The sequence below is a fragment of the Corvus brachyrhynchos genome, unplaced genomic scaffold, assembly GCF_000691975.1.
Source record: "Corvus brachyrhynchos isolate BGI_N302 unplaced genomic scaffold, ASM69197v1 scaffold62, whole genome shotgun sequence".
Classification (NCBI taxonomy): domain Eukaryota; kingdom Metazoa; phylum Chordata; class Aves; order Passeriformes; family Corvidae; genus Corvus; species Corvus brachyrhynchos.
This window is the reverse complement of record NW_008236629.1, coordinates 1,443,098-1,457,477: the sequence shown is the minus strand read 5'-3', so window position 1 is coordinate 1,457,477 and position 14,380 is coordinate 1,443,098. Positions and strand designations below refer to the sequence as shown.

General features: G+C 36.7%; 1 protein-coding gene across 1 annotated transcript in view; it reads right to left on the bottom strand.

Annotated features, from left to right (window-relative positions):
- Positions 1-211: 211 nt before the first annotated feature.
- OTOG (otogelin) overlaps positions 212-14,380 on the bottom strand; it is a 95,232-nt gene continuing 81,063 nt past the window's right edge. Inside the window, exons 43-54 of the mRNA XM_017726562.1 lie at positions 13,911-14,015; positions 13,396-13,506; positions 12,142-12,243; positions 11,585-11,683; positions 11,192-11,232; positions 10,552-10,627; positions 9,894-10,072; positions 9,004-9,108; positions 8,454-8,573; positions 7,563-7,608; positions 3,052-3,131; positions 212-1,773 (exon numbers count right to left, since the gene is read on the bottom strand). Coding sequence (XP_017582051.1) covers positions 1,573-1,773; positions 3,052-3,131; positions 7,563-7,608; positions 8,454-8,573; positions 9,004-9,108; positions 9,894-10,072; positions 10,552-10,627; positions 11,192-11,232; positions 11,585-11,683; positions 12,142-12,243; positions 13,396-13,506; positions 13,911-14,015 — 1,265 coding nt within the window. The 3' untranslated portion in view covers positions 212-1,572. The remainder of the gene's footprint in view (positions 1,774-3,051; positions 3,132-7,562; positions 7,609-8,453; positions 8,574-9,003; positions 9,109-9,893; positions 10,073-10,551; positions 10,628-11,191; positions 11,233-11,584; positions 11,684-12,141; positions 12,244-13,395; positions 13,507-13,910; positions 14,016-14,380) is intronic.

Sequence of the window (14,380 nt, the reverse complement as noted above, 5' to 3'; positions counted from 1 at the left end):
GGATGGAAGTGAACTGTGATGAAATCAGAAAAATATGTAGATTTTTAAAAATCCATAAGCAGGTCTTCCTCCTTGATGTAGTACTTGTGATATCAGCAAATCCTAAAATTACCCACGTGCACCACTGAAGAAAAATATTAGCAAATATAGTGCGTTTCATCATGTAGCAGAAAGCTGCTTTAGCAAGATAGCAAAATTAATTGTAACAAAATAAGACTTCCTGTTGTTTATTAGATATTGTAAGAATGAAATGTACAGAATACAAAATTAATATCAAAAATGTTCACATGATTGATTTTAACAACACGTTTTTCTTTGGATTAACTGCAGACAAGCAGCTTTCAAAGAAGGTATGCTGAGATCTATCTACTCTTATAGATCTCAAGTGTATCACTGCATGCTATCTACAATTCTAATCTACAAAACAAAAGCTACTGAGTTTTTGCTTATCTCGCTGGAGTTTGCTAAGGAAGAATAGAATAGTAACACTAGCTTGGAGAAGAAAAAAATTAGTTCATTACAAAAAACAATTTCAATTTTCATTTTAAAAATTGCTTTTGAAATTTCAAACCTTACAATTGTTCATTTTGAATTTCAAGCGCTCACCATAAGAAGTTGCATCTACTATACAGGTGACAAAGACTTCCAATTTTATTTTTCTTTGAGGCACATATATAATCCTCATTTTCTCTTTCCTAATGAACTTTCATCTCTTTAAAAATTAATGTTTAACAATGCTCGTTCTCCTAGAGAGACAATTTAAGTATGGTTCATTTTGTAAACTGAGTGTTTTCATTTAAGTTATATCTATACAAAGGAATATAAAATGGTTTTTATTTTTTAAATCTGTGTATTTTCAGTTTATGTCATATTGTTTAGCAGAAAGACAAAGTGACTAATGACTAATGTAGATAGCCTAAAGACAGCTGATCTGTTCCATAAACACATGCTTGACATAATGCTTTTCACTACAATATAAAATACACTAGAAAAACTGAAATTATTCCCAGGGAATATTACATACAGTCATCAGTAGTGATAAGGTTTCCCTGATTAAAGAAAAATAAATCCTAAACTGAATTTCTTATACATGCTCTACTTAGCAACAGGAATATGATTTAAACTGAAAATTCTTCTCATGTTGTCCAAAGAACTTTTCTTAACAGACACTAAATGTACTTGCACAATTACAATGCATTCAAAATAGTGACCTGCTGCCAGGTAAGTCAGGCCATGATGTAAAACTGGAATGAGGGCTTGACCAAGAGTGGGTTGGCCCCCCAGAACAAAACCCATGGTGTTCTTTCTCTTTAGATGTCACTAATGTAAATCACCTTTAAAGTTGGCATGTATCACAAGAACCCTTAAAACAATCCCTGTGAATGAAAATTAAGTGGAATCACAATGCCAGTGATGCAAAGCCACTTTTCAGAAATTTAGGAGAGTCCAAGTGTATTTGTGCATTAAACTGGTGAAATTTGGGGGATTGGCTATTGTATGTTTAATAGATAAACTATTATAAAATTATGCTGTGAACAGCTGGGCTTGCTGTTCTCTTCCCTTTTATGCTTTTTAAGACCATTGGCAAGAACAGTCTGTGGGCTCTTGGATGGAGTAGCTGACCCAGGTTGAGTTGCTGGTGCAATACAACTGCACAGTCCTCCTCTGCAGCCCGAGCTCCCTGCAGCACTTGCAGAACCTGGCGTAGGTGTTGATGTTGTAGTTGTAAATGCTGGCAGACGGGCACTTCCCATCACATGAAACAATGTTCACCTGGCAACACACAGAGACAATAATTAGCAAATGGGAGCAGGTAGGATAGTTAGGGGCTCTCAAGAAACTGTGAAGGTATTAGGCACCCAAATCCAATGGCAAAGCAGTGAAAAGTTTGGAGGTATTTCCTCTAGCCCTTTATGAATTACCACTACATCTGGAAATAACGCCTGAAGCGCATTGCCCAGACAGGTCTCAATTTTTATATTATTAATATTAAGTCAATAAATTGACTTTGCTGTCAATTTCAGTAACAGATTTTGACCATCTTAACAGACACAAAGAGGCAATTTCAGTTTTGAATTTTAAAGTATTCATAACGACCTTGGCTTGAACACAGCACCAAATGTTCTTTCCACAACGCTCTACAGTATTCATTTCAGTGATACACTGATGCAGTGTTGCTATACTGGGTATCAGCAAGGAGGAATAAAAGAACCAATCTTTTGGAAAGCCGAGGGGAACTACTACTAATGATACCAAATGTGTAATATAGACTGTAAGACAAATAGGCTTAAGAAACTGATAATTTTTTCAAATTTAATAGTCAGGGTTTGTGGTCCTCTTCAATGAAACACTGAGAATAAATGTCTTGGCTGCTCAACAGCTTACTCTACTAAATGTACTATCAGAGTCATTTTAGAGGCTACAGCTGTTTCCCTACTCTCTTTTATTACAGCTTTTCCAGGCGCTCTTACACATCTCACACGAGACGTCTGTCTGCACCCTTGCTGCTGCTCTCAGCCATACTGCTCAGCAGGATATAGTTGGTGTCCTCCAACACTAAATCCTTTGATAGACACACAGATAGTGCCTCATTCTTCCTCCACATTTTACAGTGTGCTCATGCTGCTGCCTAAAAAAAGCTTTCAGGACCCAGGATTCCTTTCTTCATGAAGTTGGCATTTAAACACTTTCCCTGGGCAGATGAAAAATTACACACATCTGCAGCTGTTTTAACTGTGGAATATCGAGGCAAGGTTCAGTTATTAGTTAATTTGCATACAATAATTGCATTATAGGGTGAAATGAGACTAAGCCAACATGCACCTAAATGCTCACAAAAAGAAGTAATAGCCTCCTTTTCTTTATTATTGAGAGGATGACTGCTGAGAACGCAGGGAAGCATTAAAACAGCTCTGTGAAATGCAGAAACCTCTGTCTCTGTGACAGAGATGGAGACAAAGGCCTTGTGGAATCAAAGTTTCCTTTCTTTCTTTTTGTATCTCGTATTTTCTTCTCTTCTATTGAAAGAAATCACGATGACTATTTACTTACTGGCGTGTGACTCCTGCAGTCGTTCTTGCGGATGGTCATCCTAACAGTCACCTTCTTACAGAATTTACCATCTTCCTTACCTGCAAAATGGGCATAGATTTAAAAATATCAGCTCAAATTTCTAACATTTCAGAGACAAGAACAATCCTGACCATTTTATGGGGTCAAGAGACATGAAATAATACCCAATACATCACTGTACATACAAAACTTTGGTGCAATTACATTAGCTGTACATTGAATACCTTTTAAAACTATTTCATTCGTTAAAGTATCTTTTTTATCTTTAATACAACTATAAAAGGTTTATTCTTCACTCAGAAGCCTTTTAGGAGTAAGTCCACTGTTTTCCAAAACTCTTATAAAATTGATCAAACTCTCCTGTGAGAAGACTTGTTAATTAATTAAACTTGTTAATGATACCAAATGGTATCATTATCAAAACGTAAACTTGTTAATAAATTAAAGTGCATTTTCCATGAAATAAATACAACAAGCTTTAATAGCAGCACTTGTGTTCTAGTGGTATAAACAAAATTTAAAATAAATACATAACAGAATACGTAGCAGAATCCAATGAAGAACAGGGCTTCAGGGGGCTTTACATTTATGTATGTTTTTATTAAATCAAAGAACACCAGTGAACAAATGAAACATTTTATTTTCATTTTCATTAACATTATTTCCACAATTTTTCTCATAGAAGTATGTACAAGGCACATGAAAGGATCGAATAAAAGAGATCACAAGAAATCGTGACATTAAATGAGGAGTTAAATTTAATTTAAGAAGAAAATGCTGAACATTGGATGAAAACCAAAGATGTTCAGTATAAAGCTCAGTTGTAAGAGAACAGGATCTTCTGAGGATGCTCCTCTCTGTGCTGAAGAAACCACATCATGTCGCAGATCTGTAAGAGAATGAGCAGCCCATTCCATTAGAAGAGTTTCCAGTATTTCACACCAGACTTTACACACCATGATGCAGCCCCCAATGACTCTCTACTTACAGAGCTGCGTTTTCTTTGAGCCAAAAAATCCAAAGATGTTGACAAAAGGGGAATACTTTTAGCACCAGAAAAGCAAGGGCAATAAAGGATTCATTGGTTTGATCAATACCCAACACTGACCTGAGACACAATTTTAAGTACATCTTGATGCGTAATGTCCAGTTCCCTGCTCTAATCACTGTCAAACTAGTAACACTGCTTCTCAGAAGACAGAAACACCTGGCTACTGCTTGACTGTCACTGAATTATGTTTGCTTCGGGAAAAAGTAAATTGAAATGAAGAAAAAAAATTGTTTTCAAAAAACACCAACTCACCGTTATTTCATGTTTTTCACAGTTCTTTTCATGGTTCTTTCTTCTTTTACATTACGCATGGTGTGTAGGGTGGAGAATTCAGTGCAGCTGTGACTATGACTTCATCCAGGCTATGGTGAAAGTACATCGTATCTTGTACAAAATAAATAGTTAATGTATTTCCATGCATGTATTTTAGTATCCATGCATGTATTTTAGTATCCAATGCTTTTTTAAGGAGCTTTACAACAAAATATATTTTTACAGAGAACCTTACAAAACATGGGACCATTTTATATGTGTCATAATATAATGAGATTCTTTTGCACCATCTGTATGGTTGAAAATCCTTGCTTGGTTTTTGGGTTGACTCATAACACTGTGATCACTTAAAGTGACATCAATATGAAAGAGAAATACAGATTTTGATTTAATAGTCCTAGAGTCATAAGTGTAGTTTAATGTAGGATGTATCACTCAGTGGGGTGTACAAAATTACAGTCAACATAATTTCTATTACAGAAAGTTGGAGAGTTGTTTTCACGAAATAAATGCCAAAACAAGTGTGCTCATGCCATGTTACAATTCAAAGAATTAACATGCTTTATGAAAAAGAACAAAGATAATCTCCAATTTTCATGGAGTAAACACAGGCTTGCTGTATTCAGCATACTGTCCTAACTATGGATGGGAAAGCAATTACTTGCTTCTACTGTACATGGCACTGGAAGCAAAACTGTACGACACATCATCTGCAAAAATGTGGCTTACATAACAAGCTTTAACAAGCAAAGCAATTAGCCTCTATGTTCTAGTGCACTGTAAACATGATGGAATTAGTTTACCTTTTTAAACACCCCAATTTTACACATGCAGCAAGCTAAAGACTAAGCAAGTGCTTACTACCAACAGTACATTGTTGGCTGACAACAATGCACGGCCCACACAGTGCAAAGCATAAAACAAACCAAAATGGGAGCCACTCTGAACAACCATGAGCAGCTGTGCTACACTGCAGCTTTGGCAATTATTGGGTAATGTGAGGTCTGGTGCTCCTATCAGGGAGTACATTGTTGGAAATCAACAATGATGCTGTTTGGGTTGGTCCTACTTATTTCAGGAAAAGGTACCTGTGTGACAGCCAGCATAGGCTGTAGGAGTGACTGGGCTAACAAGGAATGGGAGGAGCACTGACACTGAAGAACCTGGTAAGAATATTACACATTGAACAGAGCACATGTTACAGAGGATTTCTGGAAGTAAGGAAACATTTGGGAGTTACTAGATTTTGGAAAACAGAAATCAGCTTTAAAATGTCTGTATATTACAGGATCACAGAATGGCTGAGGTTGGAAGAGACCTCTGGAGGTCATCTGGTCCTGCTTCCCTGCTCAGGCAGGGTTCACAATGCCATGTCCAGGCATTACTTCCACTGCTAAATCTCATGTGAAAACCAGGAAGAATCTGATCTACGTTGGTGTAACTGAGGCAATCTGGTGTCCTGAGTTTAATGGGTCCTTTGGGGCAACAAAAAAGAAATAGTGTAATTTCCTCTCTAGGTTTTGATGGAGCTCCAGGCTCTTAATTTTCAAAAGCCAATTAAAACCGAAAACAAAAATCAATTGTTTATAATGGCAAAGTACTTATAAAGAAAACAAAATGCTGATAATCCTTCTCATAAAATGTCTCCCACAATTACAACTGACTGACAGCTCTCATGGCAGATTTGCTTGTAGTCAGAATGAACTACATGATTCACAGACATTCTGTGTCGTGCACAAACAGGTGTGAAATCAGAACTCTAGAAATGTACTCTAGAAATCTCAGAAGCCACTGGGTTCTTCAAGGGTTTAATTTTACTTTGTGAGGCATGCTTCAGGTTAACAATTTACTTTTGTCCTTAAAAATTAAAGAGTGTGGTTATAATCCTTCTCTAAGCATAGTAGCAAGATCTTCTGCCCTGATGAAAAGTAGCTTAATGGATGTTTAACTGTCTAACTAAATTGTTCAGGAGCTGGCTTATTTGGCTGCTAGGGCATTAAAGGGCAATGTCAGATAATCAAAAACTGATCTCAGAGAGCCTATGGAGAATTTGCCACAGAACTAGGACAAGTGCTTGAAACACAAGTCCGTCAGAGGGAAAAAACTTGAATAGATATTATCATTCCCTTATGGTGGGAGCAGAGGAAAAGAAAAACCAGATAAAACTTGCACAGTTTCAATAAACTACCAAATGTAACACCAGTGAGTAATGCCAAAAGGTACCTCCCAGCTGGCAGCACATAACCCACTGCAGTAACTGTGCACATGGTACCATGCCAGGTGGTCACGGCTGTGCAAGTTCCATCCCACCCAGCAGGAAATACCTGCATTTTTCTCCAGCACTCTGGCACACTTTCAGGTCCCTATGTCAGCCACTTATGCAAATTAAGTCATATTTTTGCATTTAAAAATATTACTGCCCAGTACAAAAATCTCCTTTTCAGTTGCTTCTAATAATATCAACTTCAGCCTAAGTCCTTCATGAAATCAGCCAAAATGTTTCAGCTATGTACCAATGTATTAAGAAAAAAAATTATTTCTATTATCTTGATTTCTATTAAGAAATAGTATCTTTCAATCCTATTCTGTAGAGAATTTTTATTCTGTGGTTTTTTTCCCCCAGAGAACCTTAACTAGCTCTCACAGATAATCAAGTAAGGGGGGGATTTTTAAGTTGCAAAATCTTTTAAAAGATACTGCCTGAAGGATTCTGAACTACGTCTATTAATTACTGTATTTATTATTTACAAAATTAACTTACAAAACACATAGATCCATGTTCATTTTTACCAAAGAGGAAGATATTAATGTAGACGAAGCATGGTTTTAAGGTGCCTTCTAAAACACAGTACCTTATTATACTAAATGCAGTTCCTAAAATTTTAGGAGGACTTTTACACGAGAACTACAAAATACTCGAGGTAGGAATTTCAGTGGCCTGACCAGCTACAATCACTATCAGTTATCAGGGAGTAAATGTTTCAGCATTAAAGTGTTTTCCTTTGTTTCAACTCCACTGCTTTCAGAATTATTTACATAAGTGAAACCAGGAGAAGCACAGCCTTTGAGATGTGAATCAAGCTTTTATGTAGGAAGTAATCCACTTTATTTATAAGGCGACAAATCAGAGGGACTTGTGGAGCAGGAATTGTCAATAATCACTTACATGTTTTGCAGCATCCTTCTAAGAATGGCACAATATAGCCTCCAACCTGACCAAAACATAAAATAAAAGAGGAAAAAACTTGATTTTTTCAAGCATTCATTCCCATATATCTGCACTATTAAAAATATCTTTCAGATAAAGCTCTGCATCATTATTCAGGCAAATGCAACACTCTGGTGAATGTATGAAGCCTTGGCTAGGAAATTGAGACAGTTCTGAAGAACCAACCCACTACTATTTGTGAGGAAGAACTACAGCCACCCAGTTCCTTCAGGACTGCTCCCTACTCGTGTAACATCATTCACCAAGAAATGCAGCTTTCTATGCACATGTAAATGTAGAATTACAGAGAGCTGAAAGAGAATTCTCCTTGCCTCCATTTCCTGGCATTTAGTCTAATCTCATTTTGCAAATTCAAGTAGAACTTTTGTTCTTGCTCCAAAACTGGTTCATAAGACTTTATGTGTTACTGTAGAAAAGATGCTCCTGATTTTCAGACTATCTTTCCTTTTTTTTCTATGTTTTTGATCATTGTGCTGAATCAAATTGCTATACATGAAAAATGTTAGAAAGGGGAAGTTCAGCCCAGGGAAGCATCCAAGTTCAGACAGTTGTATGAAGACTAGTTTGATATTACAACCCCCAATTTAAAAAAAAATAGATTCTAAGAATCAGAAGAGGTGTGTCCATCTGTGTAACTCAGCAACCTGGTGGCACAGTAGTCTTGTGTGTGGTTATACCTTTTACCTTTAAATGTCTGCCCAAAAATACAAAAATGCAAAAATTTGTAATTTCTCCCTTCTTGAGGTAAAAACATCTTTTGTCAAAGTTACATCTTTTCATGCAAACAGAAATCACAGCTGGAATGCAAACAGTGTCTTGTACACTGACCTTCACACATTCAGTTTCATTAAAGGGTGGGCATCCAACTGCAGAGGAAACCAGAACTGGTCCTATTGCTGTGTTGGTGCATTCATATCTGATGCAGTTTGAAATCCAAACAGCACCAGGCTGTCAAAAATTGCAAAAGAGAAACTTTAATCAGCAAAAACAGTATTTCAAGTATTAATTAAACAATTCCATTGAATGAGGTCTCACCTGAACATACAGTAATACATACAGCAAAATATAATTTAGATGCATATTTGAGTTCTGTTTAAGTACTGCATTTGAGAGTCCAATAAAAAAAACATAATGTTAAGCAGATTCTAAAAGAGTCGAGTTGATGGCAGTTCTCTGGTATAGATCAGAATCCTTTAATTTTTGTTGACAGTTATATGGTTGACTCTCCAAGAAATTAATGTTGTGTACATGCAAAACTATTCCTGGTATTTGGCCAAATAAAGCTCTTTTCTGCACATTTTATATGGCTAGATGTGTAAAGTATTTCACAATTTTTTGTTTACTTCTAAATTTGAGGGAATAAAACATGCAAACTCACCTTAAAGCTGGCAACTGTACCATTGCTAAAAGTGTGGAGACAAGACAAGTTCTTGCAGCTACCACAGCATGTTGTTAAATCTTTTGGAAGCTGATAGACTTGGTTCTGCCAAAATCAAATAGATTATTCCTTGTATGAGACCATCTTGCAGTTCAACATTTTGCTACTGTAACAGGCAGATTTTTTTTCAGGTATCTGATTTTAGGGATATTTTTAAAATAACTTTCAAAACCACACAGCTTAATTTGCACACACTGCACATTCATGAGGGTTTATAAAATACCTTTGATCTTAATTGGAGTAAAAGAGAAGTACCAAATCTGAGAGAATTAACTGGTCTTTCAACCATTTTTGATTTTAAGTGACAGCTTACTTCAAGAACCACTGAAATTTTAACTTTTTACACATTAGACATCAAGTAACTATAAAATTAGAAAAAAATCAGTATAATATTCCCATGGAAATGTATCATATCTTGTAAAAAGACAATGTAACATTTGCTTATTTCATAAAGCTGTTGTCATCACATTTAGAATTCTTCTATTTACAATTATTCTCTTCCTAAGTCTTATTCAGCTAATGTCTGCCAGGAGTTCGTACCAGTTTGCACATAATGTGGTTGAAGTTCTGAAGGGATGCAAGGAGGCAGTCACTATATACTTTAGTTTATGTAAGATTTACACAGCAGAGAACACAGTGGAGGGAGGGAGGGAGGGAGGGAGGGAGGGAGACTTTTATAAACGTCCACCAGAAGTGTGGTAGAGGAGGGAAATATCCTAATTACTCTTTCCAACTTGCTCCTACGACTGTCATCTGCTCAACAAAACCCATCACAATGTAATTCAGGCCACCAGTCCAAGTATACAGGTCTAAATTTCTGAATTTCTTACAGCTTTGCACTTGACAGCACAGTCTATCGAAGACGTGTTTATTTTGTAGTATTTAGTGGAAGGATCAACCACATTTGTACAGTAAGAAATATGGCAAATGCCATCTGCACTGTGTTCCACAATTCTCTGCCCAGGAAGCAGCACACCTCTCTCATTACTCAGGCAAACTTTGTCTCTCACTGCAAGAAAACACAAACAGCGTGCTCAGGACAATCAGCTAGGTATCAAAACTCCATTAAAAATGTTTTAAACAGTGAAACAGGAATGGGAAAAGCTACTCTACCTATTTTAGAATTATGGGCCACATTTTCAAACGAAATGTTAAGAGTAATCTAATGCTTCACTGCAGTCACCAAGTTATTTCAAATACAGCCATGCATGGAATCTAAATAAATATGCAATATTCTATTAGCTGCATCCAAGTGGCAGTGCAGGCTTCTTCAAGTATTTTCTTTTGGAAGACTACTTCAGGATAAGAAATGTACCTGAGAAATGTCTATTTCTCCCCACAGAGGAGAATTAGCACTATTTGTGAATTATGTCAGTTAATCCCGTCCTCTTCAGTTCCCTGTTCAAAGTGAACACCTGATTTTTAATTCCTAATTTCCCTTAGCAATTGAAAGGCTATTTCTTTGAATTAAATTATTTTCTGACTTACCACATTTGTACTTCACACAGTTACAGACATTTTCTGTACTGTTCTGAAACAGTTCATCTATCTGAAGTTTCTGCCCCTGCAGGTATAAAAGCAGGGGGGAAAAAAATTATACATGGAACAACAGCGTTTTTTCTCCTCTATATGATCTTTTTCTTTTAAACAACTTTCCTTCAGCATCTGGGTAGCAGTATCTCTTGAAGGTTCTGCTTAGTCAGCAGCCTGAGTGTATGATGTATGTTAACATATTCACCATAACAAATAATATTAACAAACAGTGATGCTTTTAAGCATTTAGTTACAACACATTAAGCATGAAGTTTTACCCTGAATTATCCTGTGTGCATGAAAGCAGTCCTACTCCACCAATATATTGGGGCAGAATATGGTAATAAAAGCGCTGGAAATATCAGGGCCATGCAGTCATTTTGTTCTGCAAGGTATTTAGACTTAGAAGGCTTCTTAATACTAGGTAAATCTTACTGTAAAGTAATTTTAAAAAAGAGGTGGTCACATAGTGTTTCATATTTCCCTAAATAACTATTTCCCTAAATAACTAGCTAAAACTATTATTCAGACACTGATAAATAGATTTATTAAGAAATTAATAAAGGATTAGTGACAAAGAAGATAAATGTCATACCAGTTTGCACTGAGGTTTGGGGATTGTTTCGCATGCACATTCTAAAACAAAATACAACACCAGAAACAGCACTTTAGCAAGTTGTATGCCGTTTGCTTACAACAGTAACAGAGAGAATAAAATTTCCAGATTTAAAAGTCAGCAAACCCAATACAGTAACATTTTCAAGATGGTAAATCACCCAGTTTGGGGAGGCAAATTCTACAGGATGCAAGAAAAGCAAAACAGGCAGATTAGGAAGTTCTGTACCATGAAATGACTTTTCTGTATCATTTGCTCATGAGCAGGTTCACAATGGTGTAGTTGGCTGAAATCAGGCTCAAAACCAAGAGGCCAAAGCTGTTGTCATCTCTCATTGTCTAAGGCAACTATAGTGCAAATCAGTGATTTTACCACATGTCCGGAAGGGGCAGCACTTCTCCGGGCTCCACACCTCCACCAGAGACATGCCGAGCATGCACCTGAATTCAGGACAACGATGTACCTCACACACTAAAGCAAAGGAAAGGAAGTACAATGAACGCAATGTCGTCATGTTTGGATGAACGGAAATATTAATCAAGATATAGCCGATGATTTATACTAAGTATATTTGGAAAACACCTTAGTTTAAAAGACTAATAATAGAAACACAGCTGTTAGCTATCAGATAATAGTAGCATGGAGTACAGATACTCCAGAGAAATACTTAAATATTTAAATAATTTTAAGTACCCACAGTTTGAGGCCTGAAACTACACTTGTCTCCATGATACAGATATTGAGAAGATGCTTTATACACATGAAGTTTTAAAAGTAAAGATATCTGTTCAGGACTACAGATGATAGCTTGCTTATATGTACAACTGGAGCTGTATCTCTGATCCACCTTTTTTGACACTGAACATCCACACTACAAAAATTTCCCATGTTCTCTGTTATTTAAAATATTAAAATCAAGTCAAACTTACTACACTGGTATGTAGGGCAACACCTGTCAGTAGTGTTGCCATCCACGATAAGAACTTCTCCTTCTTGACATTTGGGTATTTGATCCGAGCAAGCCCTGCATGCTGGGGAAAACAATTATTTAAATCTAAAACATTGGGAGAAATTTTACTATTGCCTAGAAAATGTGCCTGAATTTGTCACAGATCCGTATGAAAGAGAACAGAGGTACTCTGCCTTCACTGCTTATAGACCATAATCAAAAGTCTAACTTTTAGTACAGCTTGCCTTTTCCTTTGTTCCCTGCTATAAAGAATTAATACATTTTTTGTGAGCAAACATGATTTTCCCTCCTTCTCCTGTTATGAAAAATTTTGCTAGGTCTTCTCTCTTACTAAGTCATGCTGTTGTTTTTTCAGGAATCTCTGAATCTCAATAAAATGCATCCTCTATGATCACAGTGTTATCCTCCCACTTGAACACATATGACAACCACAACAGGAACTTTTCAATAGGAACAGTACAAAGACTCATTTTATCAAAGAAGAGTGAGAAGGATGCTCTGCAGACAGTGAGAGGAGGCAAACACAGCCCACCGCTATCACATGATCAAAGCAATCTCCTGATTACTGTAAGTAACAGAAGTGTAATTCACATTTCCTATTAGCACTCAGATTTTTGCATGTGGAAGGGCCTTTGAGTCACCTGTACAAAAATAAAGTAAACTCAATAGCACCTCATTATCAGATTATTATCAACAGAAAACAACTGTATGGTAAGATTAGAGCTCATATACTAATGGCAAAAGTGCAATTTTGTCATTGAATTAAGTCATTAAAGGATAAACCTCAAAAGAACTGAATAAATATGGATAATACTCTAATGTGGGATATTTGTCATCTGTTAAGATGGGCCATAGCCAATACAGCAGGATACAGGGAATAAAAGCATATATAACTTCAGTCTTCTTTCAGATAAACTATTCATGCATCTAGTTCACACTCTGCACATGGACAATCTCTGAAAAGCCCTAAATTCCACCTACCACCACTCCTCTACTTGATATAAGAATACTGCTCAGTTGTACAAAGCTGTCCGTGACTCCTGATGGTTGTTGCCATTTCTTATGTTTTAGAAAATTAATGCCCATTGAGTTAACCAGTTTCAAGCCTCACTGTGTTGGGAGAGCTAAAGGAGCCTTACTTGGCAATATAATAATAGACATCATTGCAAATGCAAGACCACACTTATAATCTCAACCAGTCGGGCTACTGTACCACATATATAGGAAATGCAGCAGGTATTCTCCACCCGAGCAGCAATTAGTGTTTGATCATCTTGACAGCTTGGCATCTGCTCCAATGGTTCACATTTTTCTGGATCACATTCTGAAAAAAGGGCAACAGATGTATTCCCTTAGATGAAGCTCAGCATTCCTCCTTTGTTATGCTATATCCCGAGGAAAGGCAGCGCAGGGCAGAGAGGAACTAACTACAAGCTGCTTTAGAAAAACTTTTACCTTGTATCACAAGATCTTGCCTGATCGTTCAATACAAGATTGTATTGATGCCTTTCCTTGGTCTTAAAATCAAGAGTCAAACACGGTTAGAAGGGAAAAAGGGATTTTACCAAAATGAGGCACAGACCAACCCAAGCTTTAGACAGAAGCAAAATTTGTGGATGGTCATACTAACAATAGTATCTACCTACCCTTTTCCTCCTAAGTTGATCTATTTGGTTTACTGAATGAGTTTTAGAGGGTGGAATTTTTTACCTTTCAAAAGAAACCTACCACAAACGTAGCTGGGACAACAGGATTCTTCACTGTGGTAGGTAACCAACTTTTCCAAGCTGCTACACTCTGGCATTAGGAGTTCACAGAGACTCTGATTACAAACTGTTACATAAAAGGAAAAAAAGAAGAACAAGCACATTCTAAACTATGCATTTATAAGTCGAGTAGAGCAGTGGCAAGCAGTATTTGCAGTTAGATAACCCAAAACTTCAAATCACAGGCGTATGAAAAACACAGTGAAACAGCAAAAAACCCCCATGAGGCAGAATTCAGAAGCATTCATCATTTGCAACACTCCATGGAGGGAACGTTAAACTAGAGCTGAGTCATTGTGAGAATTATAAAAACAAACCTCCTCCAAAAAACTCACTGCAACACCATACCAGGTGGCCAAAACATGAAAATTGCTTGCAATTTCTTTTTGAAACTTTCTAAGCTAAGCAAGAATTAAATGAAAAAAAGCTTTT